This window comes from Gaeumannomyces tritici, assembly GCF_000145635.1.
Source record: "Gaeumannomyces tritici R3-111a-1 unplaced genomic scaffold supercont2.1, whole genome shotgun sequence".
NCBI lineage: Eukaryota > Fungi > Ascomycota > Sordariomycetes > Magnaporthales > Magnaporthaceae > Gaeumannomyces > Gaeumannomyces tritici.
The window spans coordinates 4246936-4268315 of record NW_008804545.1 but is presented as its reverse complement, the minus strand read 5'-3'; the positions used below and the strand labels follow the sequence as shown (position 1 = coordinate 4268315).

The following is a 21380-nucleotide window of genomic DNA, read 5'->3' as shown; positions in this document are numbered from 1 at the left end:
CTGCCTGCCCCATGGGGCCCCGGCCCGCGTCGGCGGCGGCGGCGGGCAGGCCGCCCGCCCCGCGCGACTCGGCCGGCTGCCTCATCCCCACGGTCGAGCTCGAGGCCACGGTGACGGGGTCGGCCGACAACGTCGCCGCCGTCACGGGCTTCGCGGCCGGCTGGTCCTGGGAGCGCTGGCTCCTCCGGGCCGAGATGGAGGCCGTCTCGGGCGAGCTCCGCCTGTCCGACACCGTCACCGCCGGCGAGGCCATGCGCCAGGCCGGCAAGAGCCTCGACGGCGTCCACGCAATCGTCGAGGAGGGCCGCCAGGTCGGCTCGTGCTGGCGCGTCCTCCGGGGCTACGCCCGCAAGCCGAGGCCGGACCTGGGCTTCATCAACATGTGCCTGGGCTCCCCGGCGACTTAGCGGGATTTTTGTCTTGAGAGGTTGTTCTTTTTTGTTTTTTTCTCTCTCTTTTCTATTTCTTGTTGGCCTGGAGGAAGGATACTTGGAGAGAACAACTTTTCCAAAAACCCTCCCTATCTATCTTACCGTGTAAATTATGACCTGTCTGCCATCGATGCAGCGTCGGCCTAGCGCCTGTCTTTTCCCGCGTTTCTCCCCCTTCCTTTCCTTTGTTATCTCTCCCATTCGCTCACTCAATATCTTTCCTTATGTTTCATTACCGAAGATACCCCATCATAATCAACATGTCTTCTTGTTTACGAGTATGAGACATGAATTAGGAATATGATGTGGCTATGTGGCAACGTCTTTGCACTGCGAACAGACACCCACTCAGACAGTCGTTTGGATTAATCCGAATTCTCTTTTGTCCATAATCCAGAGTTCATTTCCACCCATCGAAGCTCTCTCACATAAGACATTTAAGATGGTTTTTTCGGCATATGTCGCCTGTCACACATATCCTTCAGCCCAGGCAGGATTTCCCCTGTGCTCGTTGACGGATGCGACTCTTGTGGGAGGGAGGGACACGCAAGGGGTATTTGTTTAAACTTTGGATTGATGTCAACCTACCTTATGCATGCATACCAACAATAATACCTCATGTGCCTTGGAAATATTCGGGACATGGGCAGAATGCGGCCTGAAAGATGGTGAGATGCGAGTTTACGGTGCACATTTCAGCTGGGGCCTAGGGGGGCGGCCCGATTCTGGCAAAAACCGCTTTGGGGTTTACCTTCACATTGGCCTGTGTCAATGGGGTGGGTTGGCCTCACTCACCCACATAGCACGTTGCATTTCATATCAAGAGAAAGCGAGTCACAGCTGGTGGGACGTGCTTGCTGCTGCAGGCTGAAAGCTGCAGGCCGACCAACAGGTGGGGCCGGAGGAGGGAGTGGCGGGTCAGCCGCCCGGTCAGCTGCCCTGCGAGGCCCGTTGAAATGCCACCGATATGGAGAGTGAGAGAGACCAAGTGTGTGAGAGAATCAATGTGTGTAAGACGGACGCATTCGATGTGTGCGCCGCCTGGCCGCGTGTGGCGGGGGGGGGGAGCGACCGAGAGTGAGGGCCAAGGGGAAAAAAAAAAAGAGGGGGCCCACACTCATGCGCGACTCTGCTTTTCTCTCCTTTTTTTCTTCTTTTTCTTTTTCTTTTCCTCTTCCTTTTCGTTTCTTGTGGCTGGGCTGATCCGGCCGGGCTGGGTGCTGCCAAGGGTCCATCCGTGGTTGCACGCCAACGGACGACGGCAAACAAGGCGACAGGGGTCCCTGATAGGGCGGTCGGCAGTGGGCCTCCCTTGGGTCCCGATCTGAGAGGGGGGGACGCTGGGGTTTTTTTCTCCAGCACGCACGCGCTAGCACAGCAGGGACGCATGCAGAGCTAGCACGCGGGCACGCGCACACGAACAAACATACAGAAGAAGCGGACGAGACTGGCCCTGTTTTTTGGGGGTTTTTTTTTCTTCTTCTTCTTTATTTTGTGTTTCCAGCTGCAAGGCAAGGCAAGGCACGCCCAAACTATGACCCAGCGACGAGACCCCCATCCATGCGCGCCGACGGGGGTCTCACTTATGCCTCCATTTCTGCGCATCTCATTGCCAGTCAGCGCCGCCCTTTATCACCAATGAGCGCTCACCATCGCTAAACGCACACGCTGGAAGCGGAAGGGAGGGGTGGGTCCCCCGCCGGCTGCGTGCCCATTTCGCAGGGCTCCACAAGGTGCCCAGCCGTTGCCCTTGTGGCCTCGTGGCGTCGCGCCGAGTCACGCCCCTTCCACAACGTTTTTTCCCGCCGTCTTTCTTTTTTTGTTCTTTTTTTCTTCTTTCTGCTTGAATTTTGTCTTACCCTCCGGACTTTTTCTTTTCTTTTCTTTTCTTTTTTTGAACGAAATTGTTTCTGGCCAGCATGATTTTGCTCTCATCACCTTCATCTCCAAATCTTGTTTCTCTTCTCCTTCGCCTTCTTTTCTCATTCTGGCCGATTGCGAACCTCGCTTCCACCCGCCCGGGAAGATTGGCGTTCTCGAACGAGTAGATAATCTGGTTGGGCGTGCGCCTCCGCGCTCTGTTGGAGAGGACCCTGCCTCGATGTGCTGCGACATGCCTGCTTGTCTCCATATATAATCCCCCATCAAATCAAGCCCCGTAGGGAGCCTTCGTCTGCGCGACTGCGTCCAGCTGCTTGGGAGCATGAGAATTCCCTCCATCAAGTTCCATCCGTCCATCTCTACTGTGTAGAATCCATACACACGCCCACTCCCATGCAGACGCCTGAGTCGCTCTGCACACATGCTGACCTACCCCGGCTCCCTTTGGGGGTGGACACATCTTGATCCGAAGCATGTCCGCCACATTCGATTCGTCATGATGCATGAAGAAGTGCTATAGCTCTGGCGATGGGCTTCATCTGTGCTGTCGCACAAGCGTACAATATACGGACTACCGCTCGTCCGCCCACCCGACCGGCGTGGCCAGGCATGCGCATTTACCGCCTTCCTACTTGCGATGCCAGCCAGTCCTCCAGCCAGTCCGTTCTGCCTCATGTTGTCGATACCTCAGCAGGCGCCAGCCATGTTCCGAATCGAGTCGGCATAGCGCGCGGTTATATTGCCCAGAACAATATTGAGGAGCAAAGACGAGGGAGGGTACCAGGCAAGGTGGGGTGGTGCCAGGCAAGACGACCGACACTGGTTGGGCGTCATCAACCGACGCCGCCATTTGGGAGGGAGCCCTTGTAATTAACGCCGCCCTTTTCCAGTCTAGCCCCCCCCGACAGGCCTGATGATTGCCTCCGCCGACAGAGTCAAGGATGTGTTGATCGAGGATCCGCTTGCTGGAGCCGGGAATACCAAAATCACACACAATCTCCCTGTCTACCCACCTCTCCGGACCGGTGGAATAGCACCCAAGGAAAAGGCTGACTGGGCACCATATCTGCGACATTCGCAAGAGTTTGTGCGACGAAAGGAGTGCGCGGCAACAGCTGGCATAGAGTCCCGGAGCTTCGATGGCGGGATTGGTCATACTTTTTCCAGGACGGGGGCCAGATGCTGTCCGGGTTTGTTGGGCGGAACCATCCCTTCAGCTGGGACTTGCCTCCCCGCTTTGTGATAAATGACCAAGTGACAAAGGGCCCATCCAGCTTCCGTTGCCAGTGCCGAAGAAGAAGAAAAACGGGACCGCCGCTGCGCCTGCGGCTTGGGGGAGGAGCACGCAGGGAAATGGCGCTAGCGCGGCCTCGCCGCAGCGACACTCTCATGCGATGGATGGATGGCACTCATGCGATGGCGGGCGCCGGCGTCCTTGCGCGGACAGAAAGAATGGGCAGATTTGGATGTGCCTTGGAACGACGCCTGGGTCCGCGACCGGGGCCTTGCTCCCTGTCTGGCAAGAAGGTCGCCTTGCAGAAGAGCGGGGACCGGCCGCTTCAGTCGTTCGTGGTTCAGCACGGGATGAGCTGGTTATCGTCAGCGCTGGGAGGGGAGCTGTCTGTCCCACCAGTGCTGGCCAGGCCAATCAGCTAACGCCATTTCCGAGCTTCGGCCCTTGCTGGCATGTCCCGTCACGGTGGAGGGATGAGATGAAGAAAATGGGATAGGATGGTAGGACAGATGGGGTGGGTGGAAGTCCGGGAAAGGCGGGCAGGGCAATTGCGCTGCTTCGTATGTGCAGCTTCGAAGCGAGCTGGGAGGGGTGGGAGTGCGATGTGGTGGTGTGTGGCATGGGGGAGGTGGCCAGTCTCTTGTTTGGTGCGAGGTTGGGGTGGCGGAGGAGCTGGGAGTCTGTTGCTGAGGTCTCACCCGCTTGGCTGGGCGGTGGTTCGGGACGCAGTTTCTGGGGGTCAGCAGCCGCCAGGTCTCCATAAAAGAGCCGAGTTCTGGTCGATTACCAATTGCGGCGGCCGGTACATGCGCACCATGTACCGTGAGCTCACCATGAGGGTATGTACAGGTACTGTATCTGGCTGTCGACGACGACTCAGGGCGGCTGGGATGGGCTCCAGCGAGAGAGGGAAGTCGCCGCCCACGCTCTGCCAGGACCGAATTCATGGGATACCAGTGCACCAATGCACCCAACGAAGCTGGGTCCGATGATACGGTGCAGATGCCCGATGGCCCGCGAGGAAATCAGCCACAGACAGAATATAGCTCTAGACTTAGACCGCATACACAGTAGAAGTGGCTCCTCACCAACAGCACGCTTACTGTGTAGTAGCTCGTCGTCCACAATACGCCACTCACTGCACGCCAAACGCACTTCCACCCACGAAAGACGGGATGGCGAATGGAAGACACGGAACGCGAGAGGGCGCGCAATGGGGGTCTGCGTGCTTCTCAGCCCCGTTTCCCAACCCCAGGAGCCACCGTCATGGCCTGGCCAGGGTTGCCGGGCGATCTAAGACGGCTGCACGGCTCCCCCCACTCTCTCTGTCTGGCGACTTGCGACTTTTGATGTTCGGCACACACAGCACAACGAGGATGGGCGCTGGTTGGCGCTTGGGTAATATCCGTCCATGCCTGCCACCCAGCTGCCGACCACCTTGATGGTAGGTACTAGCTTGCGAGGTACCGAGGTATGCCCGGACGGTGTAGCGCAGGCCCGCCAACCCCTTGCAAGTCCCAATGCATGCCCGCTCCACTACCCCAATCTCAACCGAGACCTGATCGTGCCCCCCCAATTATTCAAAGGAGAAGGCTCAGCAGGGAGGCTACGTCTGCTGGGTGTTTGGGGAGGGTGAGCTGCTGCATTGACGAGAAGACGGAACGCCCGGAGGAAGCGATGGAAAAAAAAATAGAGAAAAAGAAAACGACAATCAAAAGAGAGTGAACCCACTTTTGTGCCTGGAGGCTGTCGTTCTCCACATGCTCCAAGAGGGAAGGAGGAGGCGGCGAGAAGGGGAAAAAAATCGGCCCCATCCATCTCGCGTCGAACGGGCCGGGGACCACCCATCCTCGTCTCCAAAGCCCGCCACAGAGCCACCTACCGAACCGTGCTAGGCTTGCGCCTTGGCCTGCTGGGGTGGGAGTTGATGCGCCCGGCGCCGTTGATTTGCTCGGCCGCATCTTTCGTTGATGGCCTGGTGACAGATCTCGGCACCAATTGCTTATCTCCCTGCGCCTCGGTTTTCTGCCCACCAGCGTCCACACATGCACCACGCACCGCACCGCACCACACCACACACCCCGTGCCGCCCTCGACACGCCAGACTGCCTGCCAGCGTGGGAGAGGCAGAGGTGATAGGTATACCGAGCACCTACTGTGTAGCTGTGTGCGCCGGGGACCCAAGGCACTGAACCAAGTGCACACGCACGCACGCACGCACGCACACATCACACACACAAACGCACACACACACACACCTGCCTTGTTCCTCGCACACCACAACCCGTCTCGCATGGTCCTACCTCGGGCTTGCTCCCCAGCACGCTAGCCTTGCTCGCCTCTCCAAGCCACCGCCCACTGCCATGTTGTTGCGCCTCCTCTACCCCACGAATCTTTGATGCGCCGAAGCAACTTCCGGAGCTGGTGGCCGGCGTGGTGTGAGTTGCGGCGCGCGCGCCCACGAGAGCGTGTGCGCCCACATTTCCTGCTGCGCAGTTTGGACTCGTCCGTCTAAACGCCCCAGCGCTCTTGCGCCCATCCGCCTCGCCTCGCCGCATAACCGTTGCTGCCGCCGCGCCCCCCGTCTGATCTGGCCGGCCGGACCGAGTAGGAAGGTGAGGGGGAAGGGAGGTGACGGGAGTACCTTCGGGGTCTAGGATTCGGACGCCCGGCCCGGCACCGCCCGTTCAGCTTGCGCCGCTGCTCCGCGGCGAAGGGCCGCCTGTATTGTCGGGAGCGCCGTGAAAGAGACTGGAATTTCGGAAGGGGGAAGTTGAGCCCAGTTGGGCGCCCGTGCAAGCTGACCTGACTTGACAGCGCCACGACCCGTTGGTACTGGCCTGCACCACCACCGCCACTTAACTATCTATCCAACCTTCTATCTGCCATCTTCGTCCCTTGTCTGCTTCTCCTGCTCGGGGACTGTCTAGGGACTGGCCGGACTGGCCGGTCTCGACGAGATTGGGGCCGTCGGTTCTCTCGGACAAGTCCAAGTTCCCGACGGAGGAACCCCGCCTCCTGCCCCGGCTGCCCATCGTCCTCACCCCCGATCGGCCATGGCAACTACCGAGGGCCTTGGCCCGCGTATGGACCGCGACGGCTCGGTCGCATACGATGCGGCCCTGGATCCGGCAATACGTGCTCTGCTCGATCAGCAACTAGAGATCCAGGCCAAGCTCGCCGCCCTGCTTCCCCGCAAGTATGGTCCAAACGTTCGCCTCGAGCTGGACATGCTCCGCCACAAACTCCGGGTGCTGCACGTCTACGCCGAAGACAACCGTGAGTTTCCGTTGCGCGCATCCACCCGCGCTGTTTCCAGCTGTTAGTCTAATCCTGGCCCGTTAGGTCTGTTGGGGAAAATCCCAACCCTGTCGGAAATCGAGGAGGCACGATTCCTCCAGTATCAGTGCGAGTGTATAGAGACCGCTTGCATGGAACAAGGTAAGTCAGTCTTGGCTCTGCGAACCGAAGGAGAAGGCATCGACGCAACCCCTTTCCCCTTCCCCAACCCTCCACTCTAGCACGGCGTCTGATCCGAAGGCTGCGTGCCCATCGCAGGCGTGGACATTCATGACCCTAGTTTCGTCCAAGCCTTGAAGCTGTGCCGAGAGGCAGAGGCACCACAGGGCTACCCGGCATGGCTCGACAGAAACCTCTCGCAGTATGACCCCGTCGCCCGTGCCTGGAGGCTCCGAGACAGCATGCCAGTGCCTCTGGCGCACGGTGGTCTTGGTCTGGCGGCAGGCGCCCTCAAGCACTCGTTCAAGTGCAGCGACGACCGATGCCTGCACTACATCTATGGCTTCACTCACCGGGAGGATCGCGACCAGCACGCCAGGGAGCACAACCCACCACTCAAGCGGGACTCGGGCCTTTCGGTCAGCGAGAATCCCCTCGTGTTTTCGGATGCACTCAACTACCGCCCGCCATACCCTGGATACGCCAAGCATTCGCCCACGCTGTATCTGCCACCCCCGAGCGGCGCCTGTGCTGTCCACATGCCGCCGCTCAGCCATGATATGAAGAGCTCTCGAGATCAGCGTGAATCCCTGAGGACATACTCGTTCGTATCCGAGCATCCCGGCCCGTCCAGAGGCTCGGTCGACTCTGAGGTTGATCCCCTCTTGCCCCCGCTCAAGAGAAGCCGTGTCGGCCAGTCTCGCCTCGAATCGATAGAAGAACTGAGGTTAGGACGCGGCATGGAGCCCTGCATCCGTTGCAGGGCATTCAAGATGGCCTGCGACGCACACGAACCTTGCTCAGCCTGCTCCGACCCGTCGAGCACGGGGGGTTGCGACGATGACATCTGGAGATTCCTTGGCTGCCACCGCGGCCCGCTCGACGCCCTGGCCGAAATAATGCTTCCGCCATCGCTATCCCCCAGGCAGATTCATACGCCCATGACATCTCCGTTGGCGCAGCAGCGGAATATGAACGAGTTCCTTGAGCGGACCTATGCGGTTGCACCAGATGTCGCGCGCATGGTCAGGGCTAATCTTGATTTCGACGACGGCTTTTGGTGGACCGAAGACCTCGCCAGTTTACCACCAACCAACCCGAGCCGAGCCTCGTTCATGCAGGATTCCGTCGACCGGCCGCCTCCCGTCCTGGCCGTTCTTGCCGGCAGTTGGAACATGGGTGGGACGGCGTATAACTACTGGCAACTGCTCAAGATGAGCGGCCTGATATCAGACTCGAGGGACGCCGAGGCTGCGACTTTCCCCATCTTATACCGTGCAAAACTATTGCTTCGCGAGACCCTCCTATTCGACCTGCAACAAGCGGAACCTTCAATACACACCGAGACCATGGCGCCAAACCCACCCCCAGTCTTTGATGACATGGACTCTCACGGCCGCTACCGCCTCGTCTACGGTTGCCTGACACAGTTCCTTCAGTCGTTCGAGGACGCCGTTATGCGCAAAAGTATGATGGATCGCAAGAGCTGGCTCGCCATCTTTTTCTCAATGTGCATTTTCAGTATAGTGAGGACGGTTCTAGTGGACATGGCCAGCATGTTTGCCAGGCAGACACCTGGCCTGCAACACAGCGTCTCCACCCCAAGCGCTGATGCGGCGGCGGCGGCGGCAGCCGCTATGCACACCCTTTACAAGGCACTTGCCGGCATATACACCACATCGGCCCCGTCCATCTTGGACGAGCTGGCGGTCGGAGCCATGGACATGCCCGAAGACGACCGCGAGCTTTTCACCACGGTCAACATGATCATTCACCGCGATAGCTGGGGCGAGCGTGGCATCCAGTCTACTAAAGACTTTCTGATGCTCCTAGGAGACGGGGGACAGGAAGGTGCCTTCTACCACGGCTTTGTCCGCCAGAGATCGCCCAGTCGTGCAGGCTTGATGGCGCTGCCGCCTATGCTGCGTCCTGCCCCGGATCAGGCCAGGCAGCTTAGCCATGCGAGGTCTTTTGGCGAGGCCTGGCCGTCGAGCGCCTCCCTGTTCTCAGACAGGGAGTCTGGAGACTTCAGGGATCACAGGGAGCCGTACTCGGCCAAGGGCACCGTGCCGGGGAGCAGCTTTCTGACCTCCCCGCGAGACAACGCGGACGGAAGCCTCGGAGGCAGGAGGCACACCACAGGGGGCGGAAGCCCAACACTATCGCGTGCCAGCGGCAGCGTCGTGGGCCGGGGCCTGACGTCCCCAATCCCGGCATCCCGGGTCAGGTCGTCGGACCACCGGCCACCATTACGGAGAGTGTTTTGCAGCAAATGCAGCGAATACCCCGAAGGCTTCAGGGGCGAGCACGAGCTGCGCAGGCACACCGACGCCAAGCACGCCGCAATGGTTAAGAGGTGGGTGTGCACAGAGCCGCACGGCAGCAACCCCCTCACATCGCCGCAGCCCGTCGTGCCGCTTTCAAAATGCAAGGCGTGCGTGACGCAGAAGCGCTACGGCGCCTATTACAACGCCGCCGCCCACCTTCGCAGGGCTCATTTCAACCCCCACCGCGGCGGCAAGGCGAGTGGCGACTGGCCTACCATGACAATCCTGAAGGACTGGATGCGTGAGGTGCGCCAATCGGTCGACGTTCAGGATCCCATGGACTCGTCTGATGGCGAGGACGACGCCGACTTTAAGCCCATCATCACCGACTTCAGCCCGCCGCACGGCCGCCGCTCACCCGTGCTGGACGTACCAAAACTCGCCCCAGCCCCGAGTGCAGGCCATGTCATGGCCCCCGCGGTGCCCTTGGCTCTGGCTCCGGCCCCTCCGCCGACGCTACATCCGCCGCCGCCGCCGCCGCCGCCGCCCCCACGGCCCGTGCCTTCGCCAGCGTTGCACATGGCGGGCCTGCAACATGCCCCGCCTCCTCCGCTGCTGATGACCAGCTCGCTGGACATGACACCAAGCAATGCCACGCTGTTGTTTCAGACAAACAGCCCTGGGCTGAGCCCGGTTTCCATATTCAACCACCACACGATCCCGGGAAAGCTGTCCGAGGAGCCGATGCAGCCGTCAAACAGGAACCGGTGTCCACATCCTGAGTGCGGGCGCGTGTTCAAGGACTTGGCCGCGCACATGCTTACGCACATGGAGGAGAGGCCGGAAAAGTGCCCGATCGAGTCGTGCGAATACCACACCAAGGGGTTCGCGCGCAAGTACGATAAGAACCGGCACGCGCTGACCCACTACAAGGGTACCATGGTGTGCCCCTTTTGTCCCGGCGCCGGGACGGCCTACGAAAAGGCCTTCAACCGGGCCGACGTTTTCAAGAGACATCTCACAGCGGTCCACAACGTCGAGCAGACGCCGCCAAACAGCCGCAAGATGGTGCTCAGCACGGCGGCCAGGGCTGCGGCGGCCGCGTCAGCCGGCGAAGGCGGAGGCGGTTCGGCATGTACTGGCGTGCAGGGCAAGTCGGGCGCGAGGTGCTCCATCTGCCAGAGCCAGTTCCTCACAGCACAGGAGTTCTACGAACATCTGGACGACTGCGTGCTCAACGTCATTGTCCCGCCTACCCCCAAGAGCACCGGGGGGCCCTCAAGCGCCACGACGGTCGCCAGCGCCTCGGGCCCGGACGCGAGGAGAGACTCGGACTCCAACGCCAGCGTCCCCGGCTCCGCCGCCGCCGGCAAGTCACCGCTGGCCGGAGGGAGCGTATCCAACAACGACCGCACAATGAGCGTCAACGGCACAATCGAGACTGACGACCCGTTAGCCCCCGTCAGCAGCGATGACGTGTCCGTCGAGAAGACGGCAGTCAAGCTCGGCTCTTCTCCGGCGGCACCACCCGACAGGATGGATATCGACTAAGTCCTGGTCCGGCACCGTCACTGGCATATTTATCCCACACTCGGATTTTTCTCCCCGTTGATCCGCGGTCGGCTATCGGCCACGGACAGCGGGTTCAACTAATGCAGGAAGATCTACTCCGCATTTGTTGCTCAGTACTTAGTATCCGTTTGGCCATCTGTTCCTTTCGTATCTCTATCTATCTTACCTATCTATCCCCATTTTATTTATTTTCCCCCCCGAGCCTTACGTCCGTTATATTTATGCACAAATCAGCCTTCGATGTCCCATTTGCCTGTTCATATACCTAGGTTGGTATATTTGTGTCATATCTTTCCAGTCCTGTCTTCCCCGTGCTACAATGCCCTCTTCCTCCCTTCATCGGTCGGTATTTTTGTGTGCAGCGTTTCTGCATGACGCCGTCGAGAGTGCTAGCCTTGGTGTTCTGATCCTTTATCTTGTGATATCATGCCCATATTTCGTTGACGACTGCACGGCGCCACCTTCTTGTATATTTAGCATTTCCCTTCATCTTGGTGCCTTTGCCTTTCTTTTTTTTTTTTTTTGGTTAGGCCGCAATGTTGCCCAGGAAAGAAAGAAATCGAATTGACACGAGCGTCCCTGTCCCGACTCCTAGGCATTGGGGCTGCGCCAATTTTACTCTGCTCCTACCGACCTCTCCATTCGGCCAGCCATCTATCACCTGCCGGCCATGTGCGACTAGAACTTGCGGTAAAGGAAAGGCTACCCTACAGGGCCGTCAGTTCGACTACCCGGAGCTTCTCTGGCCTCCGGATTCTAACCCGTTTGAGCACCTCCAAAGTGTGTCGGGGTAAGAATGCATGATGCTTTACTTGGTGTAGGTGCGTTCCTGCTAATGTAGACAAACCGCAGTGTACCTACTTTCCACCCCTTTCGTTTTGTTCCGACTCGATTTGAGAATGCAATTATGACTCCCTCTGCATGTTGAATGATGTTGACGCCGCATGTTGAAATGCAACCAAAAGGATCCGCGCTACCCAGAAGAAGAAAAAAGGGACAAAAGGAAGCCAGGACAAGAGCCCCGCCCGTGAACTCCGCTCGCCGACTCCCTGTGGCTCGGTCGCGTGTCAGGCACGCTGATAACGCACGCTTCCGAGTGAGCAAGCAAATACCCCGAAAGTACTACAGGTTGAAGAGGGAGGTGTGTAGGGGTTATGAAGAGAAGAAAAAGTTAAGAAACAATGATAAAAGAGAAAAACATGGCGTCACGTCTGTTGACAACTGCGTGCCAATATCTAATGCTATAAGAAATTAGACCAAAAAACCCATCATTTCGAGGTAAATAGAACGGCCACGCGACATCACACTCTTGACAGACATCCGACTTGAAAAGGCGGTGCAAAACACCTTTCCGCGCACTTCCCTCGGAGAATACACACGGAAAACTAACCGAGCGCAAAAAGGCGAGGGGGAGCGGAAGAAAAAAGTGTAGTGAGAAAAGGATAGAAGCACGCGTTGCTTTGAACTCGAGGTAGCAAAACACCATCCCCGCTATTCCTCCTGTGCCCACCGATGCTCGCGCAGGGGCATTTCCCGGCTCGCGGCCGCGCGGGAGCCGTCCTGCTCGGCGCGCCAGGCCCAGTACTCGTTGAGGCGGGTCTCGGCGTACGAGGCGTAATCGAAGTCGATGTCGGATATAGTGGCCTGGATGAGGGCCCAGATGCCCCAGTAGAAGCCCGGGACGCCGCGGAAGAGGTCGACCTCGTCGAACAGCCGGGCGGCCGAGTCCTCGTGGCGGTGCCGGTCGCCGTTCTGGTCGGCACAGCTGTCGGCGCCGCCGAAATAGGCGCGCACGTACTCATCGATGAACTCGCGCCGCTGCTTCCTGGTCGGGAGCACGTTGTAGTCGCAGTCGAAGCCGCCCCACTCGGCAAAGTGGTTGGCCAGGTCAAAGGCCGCCGGCGACGGGGTGGCGTACTCGTAGTCAATAAAGGTCACCGACGCGGACGGCGCCGCCGAGCGGCCGCAGGCCCCGTTGGGCTCGTCGGCGATGGCCCCAGGTGCCGGCGCGGCAGCCGAGGCGGGGGCTGGGGTGGGCAAGATGATGACGTTACCGCTCAGGAGGTCGCAGTGCGCAAAAACAAGGCCATCCTTGCCAAGCCCTGGGCGCTGGCTGAGCTCCGCTACCATTCTGTCCAGCTCCTTCTGGAGGGTGGCCTGGTGCTGGCGCTGCGCAGGCGTCTCGGTGGGCAGGGCGAGGATCCATTTCTGTATGACGGTCCACACGTTCGGCGACAACTTTCCGGGCGCAACATTGTCAATCTTGGCGCGGTAGGCGGCGTCGCCGTTTGCAGGGGCGCCACCACCGCTCGGGGCATGACCATTGGCGGCGGCAGCAGGGGGAGGGCGCTTGGCCAGCGATTGGGCGGCGGCGTGGCCGAGGCAAGGCACGGTGCTATGCCACTGGGCCAGGCGGCGGGCGACGGCCCTATAGATGTCGGGGTGACGGAGGTCTTGCGGGGAGGTGACGCGGCCGCGGATGAAGCGGTAGAGCATGCCATTCTCGAACAGGGCCAGCAGCTCGGGGGCCAGGCGGTGGCGGGCCAGCAGCTCGTGGTTCTGGGCCTCGCGGTTGCGGTCGATCAGGAGGTCGGTGCCGTTGCCGTAGGCGCGCAGCAGGATGGCCTCGCGGTCGCGCGCGTCGTCGTCGGACTCGCCGTCCAGCGGCTCGCACGCGCGCGGACGGGCCTGGAGCAGGGTGTTTGTGATGCCGTCGGTGAAGCGGCGAAAGTCGACTTCGGAGCCCCAGTCAGGCCTCAGGGCGCTGATGAGGGCGAGGGCCGAGGCATTGGTGCTCGCCGCGTCGTCGCCGCTGCGGTACGAGAGCGGGATGTAAGGGATCTGGTGGTGCTTCTGCGGGGCGCTGTCCTTGGGGAGGCCGTTGGGCGGGCGGCAGCCGTTGGTTCCAGAGAGGGTGGTGGTCTTTGCCATGGTAGGCGAGCGGATTGACTCGGCAGAGGCCAGGTCAAGGGCCGCAGGGTTGGTCAGGGATCGGTCAAGGGGGGGCAGAGTGAGGCCGACAGCGATGGTGTCCTTGAACGCCAACGACGGCGGGTGAGCAAGACGGGCGAGGTGGCTGGATGGGACAAGTGAGAGAGGCAAAACTTTGGTGTGTTGTCCGAAAGTCAAAGGCGGGATGGGATGGCCTTCAGTGCTGTGAATAAAGAAGAGCCGGCAGGGCAAAGAAGAGGAAGCAGGGGTCCGTTTATTTGGCTGTCGATCGACACGTGAAAAAGCACGACCGGACGCGAGCAAAGGTGCAAGCAAAGCTGCAAAGCCAACGGAGAGCCTGCGCCAGGGCCACGGCCTCATGCACCATGGGCACTAGAGCGGCAGCATAGCGTCAATGGTCGAACCCGTCTGAGCCCAAGGACGGAAATAGGGGTGCGGTTAAAACGGCGGTGGTGGGCTTGATCACGAGGCACATTTCCTTTCTCCGACGAGAAGATGGCGCCGTCTCGAGCTCAACGGTCGTCCCACGTGCCCTCCTTGCCTCAGTCATCCAATTGAAAGCTGCCCGTTTGCTTGGTCAGAGGCCAAGCTTCTGCTATACCCAAGTCGCGACAGTTCAGTACGTCTATCCCAGTAACGAGTTTCCTTTGAAGCAGCGTTGTTGCCATTTTTATTTTCTGTAGGCAGTTTGAGCTCAACAACTGCCCCACCAGCAATGACGCAGCCTAGCCGAATTCCGCCACGGTCCGTGCACAGACCCGAGCCATTGGCGGTGTGCTCCAGCGGGTCCATTCTGTTGATCTAGACCCGCAACCCTGACCGGCCAGCGCCAGCCATGCAATGCCGCCATGCCCACTACCCGCAGTGCCTGGCAGACCCCTGTCTGGCTTCAGACCAAGCAACCCGTCGCCCGCCTGTTGAGATATACACAACTGTCTGCTGCGGCAGTCCAAACTGTCGGTGAACAGCATTAGGTGCTTATATCGCAACAAAAGCGTCTAAGCCGGCCCCTGGATTAGCTGGGACAGCCAGCAACTCCTCCCCCTGGTCCCGGGCCTTCGCCCGTCCACAGCCTCCTCCTGGCTGGCCATTGCCAGATGCCACCCACCCATTATGGCACTGCCAATCCTCCCCAACCCATCCAACTTCCTTGGCGTTGCTCTCGTTATCAATCGCTCTAGGGATGGCCCAAGCTTCGTCTTCCACTACCCCCCGCATGTGAACGTGGCGCCTGACCCGCCTGCTTCGGGCGACCTGGATGACGACGAAAGGGAACACGGCCATGGTCACGGCCCCGGCCACGGCCATGCCAAGGACTATGAATACGATGAGGGCGGTGATTTCGCCGACAGGGAGCAGCGCCTCGCTCCCAGGCTCGACGCCGATGGCACTTCTCCTGCCGTCCTGCTGAAACGCAACCAGGACGACCATCTAGTAACTGAGAGCGGCACCCAGATCGTGCCCTGGGAGCATGTCGCCGGCTTCCCGACCAAGGACCTGGAAAGCATCCTGACCCCGGGCCGCGCCTACCACAAGACGCTGTTCCAGCTCTCCCTAGACCCTATTTACTGCGTTTCATATCCAATCCACGTGCCCGAGAGTGGCAGCTGGAAGAAGCGCAAGAAGAAGAAAAAGAAGAACGATCTCAAGAAGAAGGCCAGTGTCTTTTCATCTGGCAGTCTCTTCTCCACCATAAGAGACCCAGACGCCCAGCACGACTCGGACGCTGCCCACAAAGACTCTGTCAGGCCGCCGGCGGTTACGGCCAGGTCCGATGCTTCCGGTCCGTTGCTCATGGCTGGAAACGGGTCGAGTCTTCAAGACGATCTAGACGGCCCTGGGCACGAGGCTAGGGAGGACGAGGAAGATGAGAAGGGCGGGGACAAGGAAAAGGATAAGAATGACAAGGTCAGCTCCATGACCATGCTCAACCTGGTATTCTTCCTCAACCCCAAAAAGCACGAGGTCAAGGAGCTCGTCAACAGCATGTACACCCACATCATTCGCCAAGTGAACAAGTCCTACAAGTACTGCCAGGAGCGGAACGACTTTGTGTGGAAGGAATCTAAGAAAATCCTGGCTCTCAAGGACAAGGCCCGCGAAGACCGTAAGTGGTGCGCCCCGAGGGCGATCCAAGGGGCACGATATGGGTAACTGACGCGTGCATGGGCGCAGGTACCAGGATGACGGTCTTGTGGCACGAGATCCTGGCCGCCTCGTCGCTCGCCCAGTCGATGCAAGACGTCTACGAGACCATCAGTCAAAACAGGATTGCCGTCCTGCAGCTGGACACTCAGGACGGTGCCGTCACCCACTCGGTGCAGATCCCCATTCCGTTGTACATCTCGGACCTCCCCCAGGAGTGCGAGCGCGATGCGCCGGGGATATGGCTCACCACAGCCAACTCGTTTGCTGCCAACGGCCGGGACCCGGCCGAGCTAGGCTTCCTGGACAAGAACTTTGGCCTACTGCTGCTCGACGAGGACAAGAAGATTATCACGGAGCTGCAGTCGGACCCAGACGAGTCCACTGTGGCCATGATTGAGTTTATAAGACACTCCAAGCCAACGCTGTCGTGAGTCTCCCCCTCTTTCTCCCTGCCAACACAAATCTCGGAGTTCCGACAGCCAATGCAGACAGAGGGCATCAGACCTGACCATGAGGTATACGGGCATAGATTCCACCAGGTCGCCAGCCAGTCCAATCTCCTCAGCTTGAGCCAGATACACCAGTTCGCGCACCACTTCATCTTCTGGAGGCGCGCCGTCGCCATCCCGCCGCTGCATGCACGCGACATCTACATGCTATCGCCAAACTGCGATCTAAACAAGCTGCCCCAGGCGAGCGTGAAGTTTGCCCGTGCCTTCCCTCACTGCCCGCCGCTGCCAAACATCCTCGCCGACCTCTCGGCCGCCCCTCGCCCCTACAAATTCTTCTGCCCCAACAAAACCATCCGAGCCGAGTACATGCGCATTCTCACATGGCTCATGCGTGGTGGCTGGGTCACCCAGCTATGTACTTTTGCTTACATTGTAGTCTGGCCCGAGATCATCTACGAAGTCGAACATGCTCTTGAGGCCGAGGAGCTCGCCAAGGCCAAAGCCGCGCAAGCCGCCGCCAGTGCCGAGCCTGCTGCCACTGCCACTGATTCTGCCACTGCCACTGCTGGCAGCGGGGGGTCCGCAGCGCTCACCCCTACCTCTGTCTCGGAAGAGCGCAAGAGTAGCGGGAGCACCCAGCTGCAGCTGCTGTCGCCACAGCCACGGTCCGCCTCTGTCTCCACCGCTACCGATGGGCCTGACGGTGCGTCGGATGACGGCGACGCCATCTTGCGGTCCGGCACCGCATCTCCCTCAGAGCTGTCGCGGCCGGCATCCTCGTCTCCCTCGATGAGATCGCCGACCGGAACACAGGCGCCACAGCATGTGCGTCCGCAGCCGACAGCAGCCCAACAGGCAGCCGAGAAGGCCCGGCTCGGCCGCCTAGCAGATAAGGCGGCACGAGAGCTGGCAGAAAAGGCGAGCGCGCACGCCCGGAAGCCACAGCCAGCCCATACAGCCCATCCCAGCGTCAACAACGCCCCGCACCTCATCCACCTCTCGCCCCATATCATCCTCGACCCCAGCACCGTCACAGGCACCGAAAGCCTCTACCTGAGCGCCATCGGCCGTCGCCTGCGCCGGCGTAGCGCCCTCCCCCCCGGCGGCGGCACCACCGCTTCGGTCGCCGATCCTACCTTGGCCCCCGGCGGTCTAGTCCCGCCCCCATTCTCCATAGGCGCCGCCAGCCTCGGCCACCACGCTACGGCCGGCATCGGCACCACCAAGAGCGGCGGCGGCGGCGGTGGCGGCGGCGGTGGCGGCGACGGCATCACGTCGACGGCAGAGTGGGACGAGAGAGTTGCAAACACGTGGTCCGTGTTCTGGAAATACTTCAACGGCCACTGCGCCCTCGAGAGGATTGCGCTCCAGGAAGACATGAAACGACGCGACGTCTGGGCACTTTTGACGGCCATGAGCGAGTATCTCCTCTGCATAAGGCACTGGTAGCCACTGCCGGCTGCGCACTGGGGTATATTTATCGAGCAGGGCGGTGTGAAAGAGCGCAATAGTCTCGAGTCGTCGACGCTCAATTCCCAAAGCTCATCGCCGCCGCACGGGCTGGCAACAAGACCAAGTAGAATACGGGTGACGATACAACAAATCAGATGTTTCAAACTCCTGTAAACAGGGCGAGAAGGACGGATTGTAGGGGAGGAAGGCAAATGAGGATAAACTGAGTGCCGAGGCACCAAGATGCAGAGGAAAACCTAAATCATATTTAAAAGGAGAGCAAAAGCGAATCCGTTTCTCCCATGCATGGATCAAGAGCGCCCGGTCTCACCCTGTCAAAGGGGAAACATTCCCAAAAGTGTACGCCGCCATGACCGGCTTGCTCCCGAACTACCTATTGAGAATGCAACGGCTTAGCCATGTGTTGATAAGAAAAAATGAGACAGGCAGGAGATGTAGACATGCGGAGAGCCAAAGGACAAACCGGAAGAGGAAGAGAAAAAAAAAGGGGGGGAACTACAATCAGATATGCGATGGATATGATATAACGGTAGCGTGCAAAACTCCAGGCTCGTCGGCTAGATGACGGGAAGATATGAGGAAGATGGGAAGTACCGCCTGTGAGGTTGACGAAATGAGGAAAGAGAAAAGCCGGAGGTGGTATGACCGATAAAGGAATAGAACGAGAGGTAGGCGGGGGAATGAGGACACGGAGGCCGAAACCAGACACAAAACAACAGGGGTTGTGAAAAGCGCCCTCTACGAGAGGAATCGCCAGACAGATATCATCCATAGGAAACAAAAAGCGTTAACGCCAACCAAAGCCGCCCATAGCCGCCACTGTATACCATGACCACGATGAAACTCATTTGGCAACATGAATTAGCATAAGAAAAAGGGGGTGCGGATGATGATGATGATGATGGTAGGTCGTAGTCTAGCAGACCCGAGCCAGCAAGGGGGTAAGGAGGAGGATGGGGGCAGGAGGAAACGTGATGTCGTGTGAAAATGAATGATGATGGCAGTAGGGGAGATGTAAAAAGCCCGGAAACGAGATGGCTGCACATGCACCAAGGCAACTAGGTCCCTTGAGCACTTAGTTCAGGTCCATGTACTCGTCCTCTTCTTTAAAGTCCAGCTCGCCACTGCCGTCATCGTCGTCGTTCCAGAACTGGTTTGGATCAGCAAGGTCGGTACCATGGCCAGCCTTGGCAGGGCTCGCCGAGGCATCGCCAATGGCCCGCCCTGAGCCATCCAGAGGATCGCCCCTGTAGTCCGTGTGGTGTGGAACCCTCAGGCCAGAGCCTGCCCGGCGCGAGTACACAAAGAGCTTGACATCCTCAGCCGTCTCGTTCCTGGCCATGGCCTCGACAAGCTCCGTCTGCATGCGCCTCTCGTCGTCTGTGGGCTCAAACGGGAACTGCCCACCGAGCTCCATTATGTAGTTGGCCAGTTCCTCCTGTTGTTGCAGCTTGAGATGCAGCATCCACATGAGGTCGCGCGTCCAGCTGACGGCCCCGTTGAGGATGTCGCCCTTGTTGGGTCCCTTGTCCTTGTCGTCAATCGGAAGGCCCGTCGTGATGTTGCCTGCGTTGCCGCTCGCCGCCCGCCTGGCCCCGGGCCCAGCCAATCCTGACGTCGCCTGTGATGGGCTTGAGATGCCGCCCAACGAAGGGGAGAGAGGTGTGCCATTCTGGATAAGCTTCTTGATCTTCTCGTCTTCGAGCCGGTGCGACGGCACCAACTTGCTCAGATCCTGGATTCGCTCGTTTATATTGTCTCTGCGGCGGCGCTCTACCAGATTGTGCGACTCCCGCCTCCGCTTCCGCTTGGCCTCTTGGGATGAGGTCAGGGGGGCACCCAGCTTGGCCGGCATGGACGTACCACCCTTGAGCAGGATGTCGTTGATCTGAGCGCTGTGCAGTCCGGGCTGTATAGGAGACGAGAAGCCAGATCCCGGGTATGAGCCCAGGCTGTTGGGGGTCTGGATCCATTGCCCAGAGTGTGACTTGTCGTGGTGGGGGGCACCGTTGGGGATGGGCTGGGCGTTGAACGAGTCGGCTGAGCCGATGGTGAGGTTGGCCATGGTGGCAGAAGCCTTGGGGGTCAAGGGGTTCCGCGCGGTGGAGGTCTTGCGGGCCATGGCGGTGGGCATGCGAGGCCTGACCTTGGCATTCAGATAGTTGGGGTCGCCACCATCCTGGTTGAGGTCAGAGCCGGTCAGCGGCGAGCCGGCATACGAGATGGGCGACTGGAGCGAGTTGCCAAACGACTGGGGGTGATGCATTTGCCGGTACTGGCCGAAGTTGTGGGCAAAGGGGCTCTGGATGGGATCTCCCTCTGGAGTGTTCGAGTACCCATTGATGCGATTTTGGTCCATGGGAAGGCTGTGATGGGTGGTGTATATCGAGTTTGTGTAACCGCCCATGGTCATCTCGTTCATGGCGCCAAACTCCTGGCCGCCGCCATGGATTCCCGACTGTCCGTCGGTGGGGCTCCCTAGGCCGTCGAGTAGCTCGTCGTCCCCAAAGAGCGCGGAGCCTGTCGAGTAGCTGTTGGACTGATTGCTTGAGTTGTTGAAGTTGTTCTGGTAGGATGAAGAGCCGAAAGTTCCAGGCATGTTGAGGTCGTTAGGGTCGATGCTCCCACCTCCGCCGTGCCCGCCCGCGATCTGGTTGAAGCCGTGCTGGGCCATGTTGTCGGCACTGATAACGGTGAGATGCGAGCGGCCCAAAGAAGAGAAAGGTATAAGATGGCTGTTGGTTTCACTACACTGCGCGGATCAGGTCCCCAGTGTCAGGTCCGGTCCCGCAAGTAACTGCCCGCAAGGGCCGATGCGCAAGCGATGCCGCGGTCTGGAGCGACGGTAGGGAGGCCTGTTGGTGGGGCTAGCCAGCCCACCGGTTGGTTGGCGTTGGCTCCTTTGCGCCAGGCGGCTGCGTGGTGGCCCCAACAAACGGGTTTTAATAACGACACGAGGCGAACGTCTTTTTTTTTCCGGAAACGGCTGCGGGCGTTGTTCGTTCCGTCAATCGAAGCTCGCTCGAGTTTGGGCGACAAGAGAGTTGTCGTCCGGGTCGCTGTGAAATGGCGGGGGTGGATCGCAACGAATCAAACGTGGGCGCTCCTGCAAAGAGCGGTATCAGAGTCGGGAAATCGTGCACAAAAGCGCAGATAAGGACAGCGACCTGGATCGGATCAATATTGTAACGATGGCGCTTGTGGTCCAGGGAGCCTCCGATGTGGTACGCCGGATTTGATCGAGGGGTTCGCGAATGGAAGCAAACTGTGGCGGGCAGGTGAAGGACGGACGAGTCGAGGACTGGCTCGCATGCGGCTGCTGTGCGAAAGTGCGCGGTTTAGTTTGCAGCTGACAGCGAGTCGGCAGGCAGAAAGGCAAGCGGACTTTGTAGGTGGGTTGGAGCCTGCAGAGACAGGGGTGGGAGAGGGAAGAATGGAGGTAGGGGGGATGAGAAAGAGTCAAAGGAAGTTGTGGTCCTCGCTCGGATCAGGTATGTTTGTTGCTCACCTC

General features: G+C 59.6%; 7 protein-coding genes across 7 annotated transcripts in view; 4 read left to right on the top strand and 3 right to left on the bottom strand.

The window, feature by feature from the left end:
• Positions 1 to 407, top strand: part of GGTG_01332 (verprolin) — a gene marked incomplete at both ends in the record, with an annotated part of 4141 nt that extends 3734 nt beyond the window's left edge. The window contains one exon of the mRNA XM_009219094.1: positions 50 to 407. Within this exon, the coding sequence (XP_009217358.1) occupies positions 50 to 407 (358 nt within the window). The remainder of the gene's footprint in view (positions 1 to 49) is intronic.
• Positions 408 to 4352: 3945 nt separating this feature from the next.
• Positions 4353 to 4896, top strand: GGTG_01331 (hypothetical protein; the record flags this gene model as incomplete). Its single annotated transcript, XM_009219093.1, has 2 exons — positions 4353 to 4385; positions 4660 to 4896. The coding sequence occupies 2 exons, from the start codon at positions 4353 to 4355 to the stop codon at positions 4894 to 4896; spliced, it is 270 nt and encodes an 89-aa protein (XP_009217357.1).
• A 528-nt stretch (positions 4897 to 5424) lies between these two features.
• Positions 5425 to 6104, bottom strand: GGTG_01330 (hypothetical protein; the record flags this gene model as incomplete). Its single annotated transcript, XM_009219092.1, has 2 exons — positions 5425 to 5655; positions 5850 to 6104. The coding sequence occupies 2 exons, from the start codon at positions 6102 to 6104 to the stop codon at positions 5425 to 5427; spliced, it is 486 nt and encodes a 161-aa protein (XP_009217356.1).
• A 498-nt stretch (positions 6105 to 6602) lies between these two features.
• GGTG_01329 (hypothetical protein) lies at positions 6603 to 10823 on the top strand (the record flags this gene model as incomplete). Its single annotated transcript, XM_009219091.1, has 3 exons — positions 6603 to 6825; positions 6892 to 6987; positions 7105 to 10823. The coding sequence occupies 3 exons, from the start codon at positions 6603 to 6605 to the stop codon at positions 10821 to 10823; spliced, it is 4038 nt and encodes a 1345-aa protein (XP_009217355.1).
• A 96-nt stretch (positions 10824 to 10919) lies between these two features.
• On the bottom strand, positions 10920 to 14454 carry GGTG_01328 (ethanolamine kinase). Its single transcript, XM_009219090.1, has one exon. It carries the CDS (start codon positions 14154 to 14156, stop codon positions 12336 to 12338), a length of 1821 nt encoding a protein of 606 aa, XP_009217354.1. The 5' UTR covers positions 14157 to 14454; the 3' UTR covers positions 10920 to 12335.
• Positions 14455 to 14567: 113 nt separating this feature from the next.
• Positions 14568 to 18378, top strand: GGTG_01327 (hypothetical protein). Its single transcript, XM_009219089.1, has 3 exons — positions 14568 to 15903; positions 15972 to 16371; positions 16474 to 18378. Exons 1-3 carry the CDS (start codon positions 14910 to 14912, stop codon positions 17843 to 17845), a joined length of 2766 nt encoding a protein of 921 aa, XP_009217353.1. The 5' UTR covers positions 14568 to 14909; the 3' UTR covers positions 17846 to 18378.
• GGTG_01326 (hypothetical protein) lies at positions 17821 to 21373 on the bottom strand. Its single transcript, XM_009219088.1, has one exon. It carries the CDS (start codon positions 20541 to 20543, stop codon positions 18945 to 18947), a length of 1599 nt encoding a protein of 532 aa, XP_009217352.1. The 5' UTR covers positions 20544 to 21373; the 3' UTR covers positions 17821 to 18944.
• Positions 21374 to 21380: the final 7 nt, after the last annotated feature.